Source organism: Diceros bicornis, chromosome 34 (genome assembly GCF_020826845.1).
Source record: "Diceros bicornis minor isolate mBicDic1 chromosome 34, mDicBic1.mat.cur, whole genome shotgun sequence".
Classification (NCBI taxonomy): domain Eukaryota; kingdom Metazoa; phylum Chordata; class Mammalia; order Perissodactyla; family Rhinocerotidae; genus Diceros; species Diceros bicornis.
This window is the reverse complement of record NC_080773.1, coordinates 4717831-4731134: the sequence shown is the minus strand read 5'-3', so window position 1 is coordinate 4731134 and position 13304 is coordinate 4717831. Positions and strand designations below refer to the sequence as shown.

General features: G+C 47.7%; 1 protein-coding gene across 1 annotated transcript in view; it reads right to left on the bottom strand.

Moving 5' to 3' along the window:
- Positions 1 to 924: 924 nt before the first annotated feature.
- The window catches only part of ZNF536 (zinc finger protein 536), a 228458-nt gene continuing 216078 nt past the window's right edge, over positions 925 to 13304 (bottom strand). The window contains exon 4 of the mRNA XM_058530954.1: positions 925 to 1169. Within this exon, the coding sequence (XP_058386937.1) occupies positions 925 to 1169 (245 nt within the window). The remainder of the gene's footprint in view (positions 1170 to 13304) is intronic.

Genomic DNA, 13304 nt, shown 5'->3' with positions numbered 1-13304 from the left:
AAATCATAATAAAGAACAATCTTTCTATTATTACATATAGGTCTCACCAGCACCTTCTATGGATAGAGTTGGCTAGTTTTTCTAAACATTTTATATAAGGTACCCCTAATTTTTTTTTTATTAGCAACCTTCTTTTTCATTAAAAAATTAAAAAAAAAAAAGACCACGAAGAAAGCATTTCCCTCAATACTGCAATTTGATCTAAAAAAAGGAATTACTCATCAAACCTGCAATGGACATTTGTCTGCAGACGCTTCCTGACCATTGATTCATTTGGCTGTGGATTTTTTAAAAATGCACATTAAAATGGCAAGCCTCTGCAGTGCCGGGCAGCCCTGGCGCTGGCTGCGGGCCGTCTAAGGTTTCTCCGAGAGTGCGGTGAAGACACCACGTGAATTGATTTTCTCTGCAGTGACCGCTCCAGCCTGACTGGCACCGCGGCTGCCTCCCAACACATCTCATTAAGGTGCTAGGCAAATGACAGCAGCTGGTGTCAGATTATAGAGGTGTTTTCAACAATGAAAACACAGCCCCTCCATCTTCAAGGCAACACTCAATCATTTAGATGGTATCGTTTTTCAGTTAAGAGCATGATTTTTGGACAAAGACGACTTTCGGGTTGGAAGGGCCCCCAGCTCTCCCAAGCTCAGAGAACACCAGGCATTTCTGCAATCAGTTTTCTCCCACCTGCATTGTTTGGAAGTACTTGTTGCCGGGTAACAGTTTAGCAGCCATTTTCAAGGGCTGGGGATTTTTTTTTAATATATATATATAGATATCTTTTAAAATTTTTTAAATGTTCTATACACTAGTGGGGGGGTTGTACATGATTTTTTTCCCCTTGGAATGCAGTTAGCAAACCCTTTTACCAGGTGCATAATCTTAAACTGTGTAAAATAATATTGCAGTGTACAGGTTGGTTGCTCAGTTGCGCTCCTCCTGGGCCTTGCAGCCCTCCTCCATGAGCTCCGCTGAGCTCCCCGCCTTGACAGCTGCAGGGTCTTCGAAACTCCCAGAGGCCTCCGAGTCGACCCTGGAGCGCTTGAACCTGCGGTCAGGATACTGGCTGTTGTCAAAAGGCATTCGATGGACGCAGAGGACGTGGGTCTTCAGGTTCCCCTTCTGAGAGGCACTGTAGGGACAGTAGCGGCACTGGAAAGGCCTGTGACCTGAGGGCAGAAAGAGCGGTCTGTCAGCTCTGCTGCTTACCCTCCCTGGCCCCCAAAGCTCAAAACCATCATCATTATTACCAGTATTATCAATATTATGACTATTATTACTTTGCAGAAATCAAATAGCAAAGGATAGAAAAGTAGCCAATATATCTATCTGGACAAATAATACGTTACTTGGATAAGTAATAAGTTACTGAATAATACTTGAACAGGGATTTAAGAGAACTTTCCATCCTAACCAGAGTTTTTAATTCCGACTTTCTAGGTGACAGAAGAGAAAGTACCCAACATCTGGAACTTTTTCTACAAAAAGTTAGTGAATATTTTAGGCTTTGCAGGCCAAGAGGCAAAATCAAAGATATTATCTAGGTACTTACACAGACAAGGAGGAAACAAATTTCCAAGTTTTTATTGATAAAATTCAAAACTTTATTTATAGACACTGAAATTTGAATTTTATATAATTTTAATGTGAGATGAAATATTATTCCTGCTTGGGGTTTTTTTTTCAACCATTTAAAAATGTAAAAACCATCCTTAGCTCACAGGCTGTACAAAAGCAGACAATAGATGGATTTGCCTCCTGGACTGCACTTTGCAGATCCCAGCTCACCTTAAACAAAAGCCATGAATCCCTCCATCTGTGATTCTGACTCAGGTCTCAACACAAAGCCAGTTCACTTTCTTATCCCCCCACTAACTCTTTGTTGATAAGCAAATCAAGCATGACAAAGGAGTGTGTTTTGGGAGGTGGGATGAGGAGGGGTGTTCCGAAGCCTTGCTCTTGGGCTGGAAGTGCTAAGCTGGAGGAATTTGTGGAACCTCAGAGTTTCAGGAGGAGGCCGTAGAAAATATCAGGCAGGAACCAGGACATTCAGATAATCAGGACCAGCCAATGTAGCTTTAAAGAAGTTAAATTTTGAATAGTGACCCTTGAAATCAAACTTTTCTAGAAAGGCTCTAAATCAGAACAGAAGATGGATTTTTGTGGAAACCCACCTAATCCTTCACACTTGATTTCTCTGCTCTGAGGCACAGCAGACACGCGCACATTTCTGCCATCTTGAGGAACCGGTAAGCATCTGGTTTGGGAAGTTATAATGGAACAATTGCATTCTCCTGCTGCTGGGAAGCTGTTGATGTGCCATTCCTGGAAGCTCATGAGTGCCGTCCCACCCGGCACCCAGAGAGGTCAAGGCCCATGCCTGGGTTTCATTTGCTTAGAAAAACAAACAAGTAAATAAATGGGCCCAACCATTTACCCCAGAAAACATCCAAAGAGCATATTCAGCACTTTTTCTAGAGCAGTCATAGCAGAAGTCCTGAGTATCTCTCAGTAAAACAGTCTTGTTGCTGAGAAGCTGGAGGCCAACCAAATGTTTGCAGCTGAAGCTCGCTTTCCACTGAATTGCACACAGCGCTGGATTCTCTCTTCTTTCTTAGTGGGTGTCAGGAGTTAGCTCTCTTCTTCTGCCCTCCTAGCCAGCTGGTCTCCAGAATGAGTCCATTCTACCTGTTGAATCTTTCTCTCTACAACCCCTCCTTCAGAGCCTGGTCCAGTATGCACCCACTCTCGCCTAGACCATGAACATGGCAGCCTGTAGGAGGACTTCATTCTTCCACTTTCCCCACGTCCAGTCCACCCTCCCCAGGGATATAGAGAGAGCAACTAAAGCAGAAGCTCAGCTGTGATCTCCTTGCCCCAAATCCTTGGTGGCTGCCTACCCCCCTAAGGAATAGTCAGACCTTCATAGCTCCATTCCAACCACCTCTCCAGTCTCCTCCGGAGCACGCCCCCTTTGCCTGTGCCAAACCAAACCATTTGATGGTCTCTGCAAAAAGGCTTCATTCTGCAGGGTCTCCGTGCCCTTGCTGTGCTACCCTCTCCTTGAAATATCACTTCCATTCTCTGCAGGCACAAACCTCGCTCTTCTTTCAAGGCTCTGCCCAAATAGGATGCCTGCTTTGTGGGCTGCTGTGTTGTTTTGGTCTCCCTGATTGGCTGTGAGTTCCTGAGGCAGGAAGCATAGCCATCTTAGCATCACTGGTGCCAAGCCCACTACCTGGCACAGAGCAAGCAGCCATGAACTGTTTGTGGAACTGAATTGTTATCTTACTGCTTCACCTTGCCGTTTTTTTGAAGGAATTATAAATTTTTGGATAGACTTTCCGCTTCTTTTGTTTCTACTGTTGCACCTAACACAAGGCTGAATTTGATCAACTTTCCCACTTGCAAAAACCAATTTGCAGTTCCATAGACTTTGGTGTCAAGCACAAATGAAACCCAAGAAAAGCCCACTTGCTGTTGGCCCTTCTGCACAGCCTACCACAGCAGGAGGAGCACAAGTGATCAGCTGGAGGGGCCTGGACTCTGATGGTCAGGTAGGAGAAGGATTCACCAGCACCATTCCCCTCCTGCCCTCCTGCGACCCAGTACCACCCTCGCCTCTCCATAGATGACAGGGAAGGCCCTGGGTTGGTAGGGAAAGAGAACTGAAACTCATATATCTAATGTGGATTTAGGATGTTTACAAAGAAGGTTGATGGCCCCATTCTTCATCACAATGGAGTTAGGACACAGACTGAAGGGAAGCACCGGGGTGCCAATCAGTGGCAATGGGATAGGAAAAGCCATGCCCACCCCCCCACCCCCTCACCTCCACCCCCTGTAACAGTAAAGCTAAGTCAGCGTAAGCTGGGCATCAGTGAGTTTCAAGCAGATCCCCAAGACTCAACCATCCAGCTAATAAAGTTGTCATCCCTGTGGACACTACGCTCTGCCTGGGGCTCAGCACAATAGGCCTCAAGGCACTCTGAACCAGCAACTATTGAGCAGAGAAAGGAAGGCCCAAAGTTGTAGCTGGAGGCATATGAGCCAGCTGAAGATCTCCCCAAGAACCTGAGAAGAAGAGCTGAGACACCAGGAAGCCTAAGAAACACTTTTAAAGTTTTGTCCAAATCTTCTCCGAAATGGATTGTATTTGCTGGGTTCCCACCCAGGGCAGCTGTGTGGCAGCTGACAGACGAGAGGTGGCCAGTGTCCTAATTACTGTAGCTCAGAGAAAGCTGGGGCTGACTCGCCAGTGTATTTATTATATGGCAATAGGTACTGAGGGAGAATATCATCAGGGGCCTGACCACCCTTTGGAGTTAAGAACTCCAAATAATAAATAAACAAAAATAAAAATGAGGGGCCAGCCTGGTGGCGTAGTGGTTAAGTTTGCACTCTCTGCTTCGGTGGCCCGGGGTTCACAGGTTCGAATCCTGGGCGTGGACATATGCACCGCTTATCAAGCCATGCTGTGGCGGTGTCTCACATAAAAGGGAAGAAGAGGGGCACAGATGTTAGCTTAGTGCCCATCTTCCTCAGTAAAAAGAGGAGGATTGGCAACAGATGTTAGCTCAGTGCTAATCTTCCTCACCAAAAAATAAAATAAAATAAGCCAAAAATGAAACAAAAACTCTTGGTACCATGATCCAAAAAGGGTAGTGGAACTATGAAACAAAACGATGAAACCATGGTATCATTTAATAAATCTCCCTCAGGTCACCAGGATTCTTACTGGTTCTTTCATTTTTCCACTGTTTTTGTCCATCTGTCAAAGCTGTTTATTATATTTTCTGTTATCATTACTGAATAACACATTTCTGAATGAATTTTATGCTACAACCTTCAGAAGCCATCCTCTCTGCAAATCGCACCACCATGGGAGCCGTGCAACATGCGTCTTGGCAAACCAAATGGAGAACCTCAAAGATTACCTCTACCCACAATAAAAGCCTTTTGAATTGGCCAACTTGGCATAAAAGGACTTGGTACATTTTTCCCACCAATTGATTATAAAATACTAATCATGATTTTATCCTATGGCTATAACTGAATCTCTATTTTTCGGTAGAGTCAAAGATGCAATAATTCTGGAATATTTGGATACTTCAGTGGTAAAAATATTAGTATTAAAGTGGCTTTCGTCTTAACTAAGGCGAGATGGAAATGTGCATGCCCATGTATATAAGGCTATGCACGTGCACATTCGCAGAAGGAGGTCTATGCAATAGTGGAGTTATAACTGACCCTGCTCTTGGCAATGTGCCGTATGAAGAGAAGCATCGTAGACAAGGCAGTACCTGCAGGTCCTGAGGGCCTGCGTTCCACGGTCTTCGCAGGCATTTTTGTATGTTTAAGCTCATATTTGAGCTTTATGGCACTTTGTCAAGGAGTGGTATTAGCCCCACTGCACAGATGAGAAAGTGAAGATACAGTGAACCCAGACAGTTTGACTTTAAAACAAACTTCCAACAGATATAAATTACTCAGATCCCCTAATTCTGCAAAATCCTTAGGAGAACCATGATTACAGTATGTTTCTGTAGGATACACACACACCCCCTTCTGAGTGGTTTGTGAAAGTTTCCCACGAGACCGATGTAGAAGAAAGTTCTTTGAAGAAATGAAAGGTCCACCCAGAGGGAAGGGGATTGTGAGGAGCTATGAGGGGTCCAGAAGAAGCCACTGTGTTCTCCAAGAAACACATTTAAGTGAAAGGTTGATCCTTTGGCGCTGGGAACATTCACTCCCAAACAGAAAGCTGTTGTTAGGCAAAGCACTTTTGGAAACGTGATACACTTGTGAGTCCAGCTAAATCTGGATGAAAGGTTTCCAATTTCTCTACACCATTTGTCCACGTGAAGCCCCTGGTATTGGCACAAGCACAGTGATGTGAAGTCTGTTAGCTTTTGGTCAGAGAACATAAGCAAGGGCTTCAGAACAAATCCCAAAGCTGAGAGCTCCACTGACTACTTCACTGCGGATTCAAATTTGGAGATTGAAGAAGGGACCCACCTGAAAGCAGAGGCAGCAAGAGCGGCCCATGGACATCTGCTGGGAGCTTTCTGACTTTCCTGCGGACGCGGACGTGGGGCTCGGAGGAAACCAGATCTCTAGATGGGGGCAAGTCATCCTATCCTCAGAGAAGCCAGTGCAGCCCTCAGGGTAACAGGGGAGCCCCTTGCTGGGCTGTAAACTGCAAACTTCCATCCATCTCATTTTAATGAAACAAAAGACCAGCCATGCTGCCTGCACCACCTCAGTAGACTGGAGACAGAGTTGGCAATTCACCTGGGTCTATAGCTGGCAGTGAAGATGCTAATGTTCATCAATTTCCAAGAAGCAGACAAAGCTTTAAGACAGAGTTGAGTCCAACAGCCTTTCACGGTAGTTGACTTTAAGAGAATGGGGATGCCCACTCCTGTCAGTCCCCATTAATAACGAGCATCAAGACAATGGCCTCTCTCCAGTTTAACTCCACTGAGAAGCACCACTCTCTAGGGTGGCCTTTGGCCAACGTGAAGACAGAGAGCACTCTGCGTTCAGCATCTTTGCCTTGCTTTCAGGTGACCTCTTGTCCCCCAATAGAGAGGATGTGTCCGCCAGGAGCTTGGTTCAAAGCAGAACTTCCACTCTTCGTGAGGTTGGGATGCTATGAAACACCCAAACTTCAATTTCCTCTGTCTGACCTTGAGCAAGGAACTCTATCTCTCAAGGCTTCCGTTTCCACACCTTGAAAATGGGGGAATAATACCAATGCCTACACCATAGGAATGTTGTGAGGATCAACCGAGATAATGTGTCAGATTTGTAAATGATAAAGAGCTCTACCAATGTCAGCTGTTTGTCATTGTTACTGTTGCTGTTTTCATGTGTCATCTTGTTGATTGTCCAAGCCTGATCAGGGAGGCTAGGCTTTGTTCTTCATCAAAAGTACTGCTTCAGTGTTTCATGTGCTACTGTTGTGTGCTAGCCTGCCTGCCTCAGTGGTATTTGATTAAAGCTTAAGATACTGTCTTTCCTCGAGGCATTAGCTTTTTTTTTTTTTTTTTGATTATTTTATTGAGGTCACATTGGTTTACAACATTGTGTAATTTCGGGTGTACATCATTATGTTTCAGTTTCTGCATAGACTGCACCGTGTTCACCACCAAAAGTCTAGTGTCCATCTGTCACCATACACATGAGCCCCTTTACCCCTTCTGCCCTCCCCCCGCCTTCCCCTCTGGTAACCACCAATCTGTTCTCCTTATCCATGTGTTTGCCTTTGAATGGGGCTTTGGGAAACTGGAAGACCTTCCAAGTCCAAAGAAACAAGTTGTTAACATTTCACTTGGATGAAGATCAGTAAAAGTGGGTTGGGATGGCTGCGGGTCAGGCCCTGATCAGGAGGATCTCCCCGTCTAGAACGTCCTGTTCTGGTGAGGGGCCAGGTGCAAATAGCACTTGGCAGCAATGCAGTTTGTGATACGGTAGAGGAGATTGGGGGTTCCAAGAGCTCAGCCAGGAGGAACGTGAGCCCCTGAGCATCTTTTTACCCCCTCTTGCCCTCAAATCCCCCAGCATTTCTTCCCTCTGGCCACACAAGACTGTTCTCCAAATGCTTCCTACTCTTTCCTGCTGTAGGGCCTTTGCTCAATCCTTTCTTGTTCCCTCAACTTGGAATGCTCCCTTCCCCTACATCATATAATTACCATAATCACATCCTTCACTGCACCTGCCTCCGCCTCAGGGAGGCCTCCCTGATGACCCCAGACTCACCATGATGGCCACGAGGCACATCATAGCAAACTCTTCTGTTCTGCAGTAGAGCTTCCAGCAATAGGAGTTGAACTGAGAAACAATTACATCTGTCTTCCCCACTAGACAGACTGTCAGCTCTATGGGGCAGGGACTGTGAGGTTTTGGCTTTTGGGTTTTTTTTTTATTATTGCTCTTTCTCACCACCTAGCACAGTACTCGGCACATCACAGATATCTGTCAAGTATTTATCAAGCAAAAGACTGGATGGGTGGGTGGGTGGGTGGATGGATGGATAGAAGGATGGATGGACGGATGGATGGATGCATGGGTGGATGAAGGAATGAGAGAGGCAGCCAGGAGAAGGGAAAGGGAGAGGAATGCTACTCCAGACAGAGGGACATGCCTGACCCCAGGCGCAGGGACAAGAAGCCTGGGGTTGGTGCAGGGGCCCGGAAGCAGGTTGATGTGGTGGGAGTAAAGCTCCATGGGGAAGCTGGTTAGGGGCCAGGCTCACAGGACCCGCTGGGGAGACTGGACCTCATTCCGTGGGAGAAGGGAAGCGGGAAGGCCTCTTCAGCTCTGCAGCAAGGCAGCTGCCCAGGATAGCCCCAATCCCCGTCTGCAGCCAGGGCCCTGAGCCCTGACAGTGCCGCCAGAGGGGCGCCCCCCCACCGCCCACCCCACTCCACTCCCCTCTTTCTACCTCTCACTTTGAGGCCATCAACATTTCCCATCACTGCCATGCGAAAAGTAAGTACATCATACGTTAATTTGTATTGTCACTGCGCCGTAGAGCCGTGGTAAAGAGCACATTCATTTTTAATCCACTATGAATAATATATAAATATGTATACAGTGCAGAGGGTCAACAGGAGTGAGGAGAAAGCAAGTCGTACATTGTTTATAACAAAAGTGGGGAAACGAGATATTTTTCTTACTTGCCGCGATGGAAGGATCTGCTCTTTCCCTGTACCTCAGGGGAGAGGAGACCTCCTGCCCTGGGGGGACCATCCATTAATTACAGCTCCACACTTGTGGGCAGCGGGTTTCAGGGAAGATGTGGGGCTGCATCTGCAGGGCTTCTGGACTCTTCAGACTGATGGTCTCTCTTCAGGCGTGGGGCGGTGGATGGGAGAGGGGCAGGGGAGTAGGCGACCAGCCTCTGGTCGTCAGTCCTGGGGCAGCGGGGGAAACAGTCTGACACCCACTCATCAGAGCACATTTATACAAGTGCCTCAATAGTCCTCACAATCGCCAGGAGCGGTCCATGGTAGAGAGATCTCTTTCTATTATACGGATAGGAAAACCGGGCCCAGGGAGACTACATAATTGTCCAAAGTCAGGTACTCACAGCTAGCTGGTTTCTGGTCAGGAATTCAACCTCAGGTTTGTCTCAAAACAGATGCTTATCTCTCCCCTCCCTCCTGTCATGCTCTGCAAACTGCCTGTTGGAAGAGTCTCCACAAAGGGGTGTCTTTGATCAGGACCCAGAATGCTCCAGGAGGGAGTCCATAAACACCTGGCAAGGGTGTACTACACCGTGTGGATGTGTGTGTGACATTGCACACATGCCACATGCCACACCCCTTATGGTCACAGGCACCACTGTGGCCTCAAGACGCCCATCAAAGCCTGGCGAGTACGTGGCTGGCACCGAGCCACAGGACTTATAAACTCTCTGTCCAAGCTCCCATCCACAACTCCTAGAACCCAGCCCACTTCCATGAGCACACATTGAGCACCTGCTGCACGCGTTACCCCGAGCAGATTGCTGTTGGAATAATGCAGTACTCTCAGCACCATGAGGGTGGGAAGGGCATTAATGCCACATGCCTACCCTACACCCACCGAATGCACGCCTCAATGACTGGCTGCCAGTCTCAAGGCTGCCTTCCAGAGTTCAGCCTACCGGAGACCCAGGGGGGAGGAGGGTGGGGCTTAGTGTTCACGAGGGGAGAACACCCAGCTGCTGAGAGCAAGTCTCCAGTTTCCAGTCAAAAGATGGCTCGGGGTTGGGGGGGTGTAAAAACATCCCTCCAGAGAAGAACATTCTTGACAAGACGCACGTGGGCAGTTTTGCCAGAGGCAGGGCCTATCAATGGTGATGGAGGCACAATTCTGCACATTGGAGAAAAGCCATCCTAGAATGGAGAGAAACAATCACCGTCCACGATGTGTGGTCAACACAAGAAAGAGGGTCCAGGAGAGGGTCATGAATGTACATGGTGGAGAGTGGGGTCCCTGGCCCAGGCAGACACAGTGACACAGCAAACTCCCGTGTCCTCACACCACCAAGCCGTCTCTCAGACCAGGGCGAGCTTTCGGATCTGTCACGCTGGGGCCTCTTACTGTTCATGGAAATAAATGGAAAAAGACAACATGTGGTAAGTGAAGAGGCACCTGCTGCCCTGACGTCTAGATCAGCCTGGCCGATCGCCTGGGCCGTGTAGACCCCTGAGAAAGCAGGAAAGCACAGGAGAATCCTGGCTGGCAGAGCAAGAATCCTGGTGGCCAGCAGCGTGTGGAGATCTCCCGGGGCCTGCCGAGGCCCATGGCTGACTCACCTGGACACACTCCCATTTTCCTGTCTGGAATATCCTCTTTGGAGCACAGTCATGGAGTATTTCTAAGCTGCCCTAAAAGGGTCTCCTGCAGCCACGTTTTATGGAGCTGTTTTCTAGAACGGACAAGTTGACGAAGCGGAGGGAAGCAGCCCTCAGAGGCAGCTCACATGCACAGGGCTATGAGGTCTGGGAAGAGCCACCTCTGAGAGGTACCAAGAGGGCTCCCTAACACAGCACGCCTCCTACTGCACCCCAGCCAGAGCCCTTTGGATTCCCTGAAATGAAGGACATCTGCAAAACGCCTGCTGGTAGGTAAGAAAATGGCTCCACCTATAGGGCCAACTGCGTATGTTAGAAACTCTCCCTAACTCCCGGAGGTGGACCCTGCCTGCAGGAGAGCAATCTGGAGGCATGGTGGGCCTAACACACTCAGGAGCTGGTCAGGCCTTCAGGGCAGTGGTCTGGGTTCTACCTGGCCCTCACCTGCTGCTCCCTCTGAGTGTCCACTGCTCTGACCCTGAAGCTGCAAACTGGGAGGCCCAGGACCCCTGGCATCCTCTTCCACGTTCAGTAGGCTCAGCAGAGGCAATGAGATGGATAATAATATACATAAACATGCACTGCACCTACAGAAAGAGCCATTTCCTCAGTTGCACGCATGATATGTATTTTTTTAATTTCTCTAATTCCAAATAGGCAAGAATGGTTCTAATCAGGTATGTAATTTATGTTTTCAGTTTTCAAAAAAATATTCATCCATCTAATCAAAGATGCTAAAACACTTTGGAATATCCTTAGTATAAATAATTTTAGGTTTTAAATTTCCTGTGATTTGGGTTTTAATTTAAAACACTACTAAAAAATATTTTACTATTTTAAAAGCGAATTTTGATCCATGTGGTGGTAGATTGGAGACGTCAGTGTGAACTCGTATTTAGCTGAATACATATAACACAGACATGAGTACATGCAGGGGTTAGTATATGCACGTGTATTTCCTTCTCTGTCAGCTGAGACGGCCAAGAACCCGTGACATCCCAGTGGCCACAAGCCCATTGAGCACCCAGAACTTGATTTCCAATACCATTCTCCAAAAAAGGAAGCAGGGCTCCTTGGAGAAATGGCTGATCCTAGGGCCGGAGCAGGAAATACACAAGGTGATTCTGGAGCACCTGGTTCCAGAAGGTAAGGAATTAGCACAAAACCACACACTGATGGGGGTATGTCAAAATAGCACAGAGCCACTCGAAAGAGCCCCCAATGGCCAGAGCCGGAACATTTCGGCAGCAAAGCAAGTGACATAGTATTGGATTATAACCCAAAGTGCAAAATAAGCATCCACAAGTCATCCTGACAGAACTAAATGATTGAATCAATAAGTATGTGGAGAAGGATAGATAAATGCCCCACGCATTCCAAACTATTTACGTGGATGCCCCCGGAGGAGGCGGAGCTGCGCGGTGACCTCCTTCACAGGAGCACGGTGCAGAAGGGGGGAGGAGAGAACAGTGCAGACACCTGACAAGCACGACCTCAGCCAGGTGACCAAGGTCAGGGTGACGGCACACGCTCTGATGTGACGAGATGCGAGGGCACTTCACCTCTGTGGCCTTCCTCCCCAAGTCTAACCATGAGACATCCCAAATGGGGGACATCCTACAAAATACTCCCCAAAACTGTCAAGGTTATCAAAAGCAGGGGAAGACTAAGACACTGTCACAGCCAAGTGGAGCCTTGGGAGATGTGACAACTAGCTGTAACGTGGTGTCCTGGATGGGATCCTGGCACAGAAAAAGGACATTAGGTAAAAGCTAAGGAAATCTGAATAAAATATGAACTTTACTTAATAATAGTATATCAATATCTGGCCATTAATTGTAGCAAATGTATCCTGCTAATGTGAGCTGGTAATAATAGGGGAAAATGGTGTGAGATATATGAGAATCATCTGTACTTTCTAGGCAACATTTTTATAATTCTAAATCTTTATTAAAATAAAAGTTTTATTTAAAACGTTTCTAAAAAAGTGAATTTGGTTGATTTTCAGTAAACAGTGACAACACACCCCCCAGCTCAGGAGACGGCCACAGTAAGTGTATGGCCCCAGTGTCATGGGGTCAAGCAGGTGACACTGAAACTTTCACTGGGGGTGGCGCACATCAACGCCCCTCTGGGCCTGTGCCCCGGGGCAGGGGGACAGCATGCGGGGCTTGAGTAAGAACCACAGCCCGACCAAGACACAGCGTCTGTGTTACTCAGGCACAGCGTGAAGGGTGCAGGCTCTCAGTCAGACACCAGGGTTCAAGCCTTATTTGTCTCTTATGGGTTGTGTGCTGTTGGGCCAGCTATTTAACCTTCCCAAGTCTCAGTTTTATCATCTGTAAAATGGGCATAATAATAATAGCTCACTAATTGGTTTGTTGTGAGGATTAGATGAGATAAGGACACGACGTGTGGCCCATAGGAGGAGTTAAATAAATGTTTGTGAGGCGTGGCTACAAGTATTGAAATACTCCGTCTGTTAGGAACCTACCACATGGTGGCCTGGGATTAGGTGATCTATGAGCATTTGATTCCTCTGATGATGCTGAAGTCACGTGTTAGCATCTCCACCTGCCAGCCAAGGACTCCAAGGCCCGAGAGGCTCCATATTTGTCCAGAGCTCTGAAGCCAGAGAAAGGCAGACCCCAGCTTTGCAGCAGCTCCTCTGAGCCTGCAGCAGACTCAGCGCACCATGGCTTGCTGCCTCCTGCAGCTGCAGGTTCAAGGGAGGTAGTCTGAAAGCTGAGCAGAGGAGGCTGGATCCAGGAGGTGTCTGCAGAGAAGAGCGTTTGGCTGGGGTCTTGGAGTCTCCCAGATCCTCCCAGCTCAGCCCCCACCACCCTCACAGCCCAGGATCCCAGAAGGATCAGCCCCAGGAGGGTGGCCCTTCCTTCCCCCCGGCCTCACAGCGGCCTCTTCCTCAGCAACTTCATTCCCATCTTTGGCCACGCC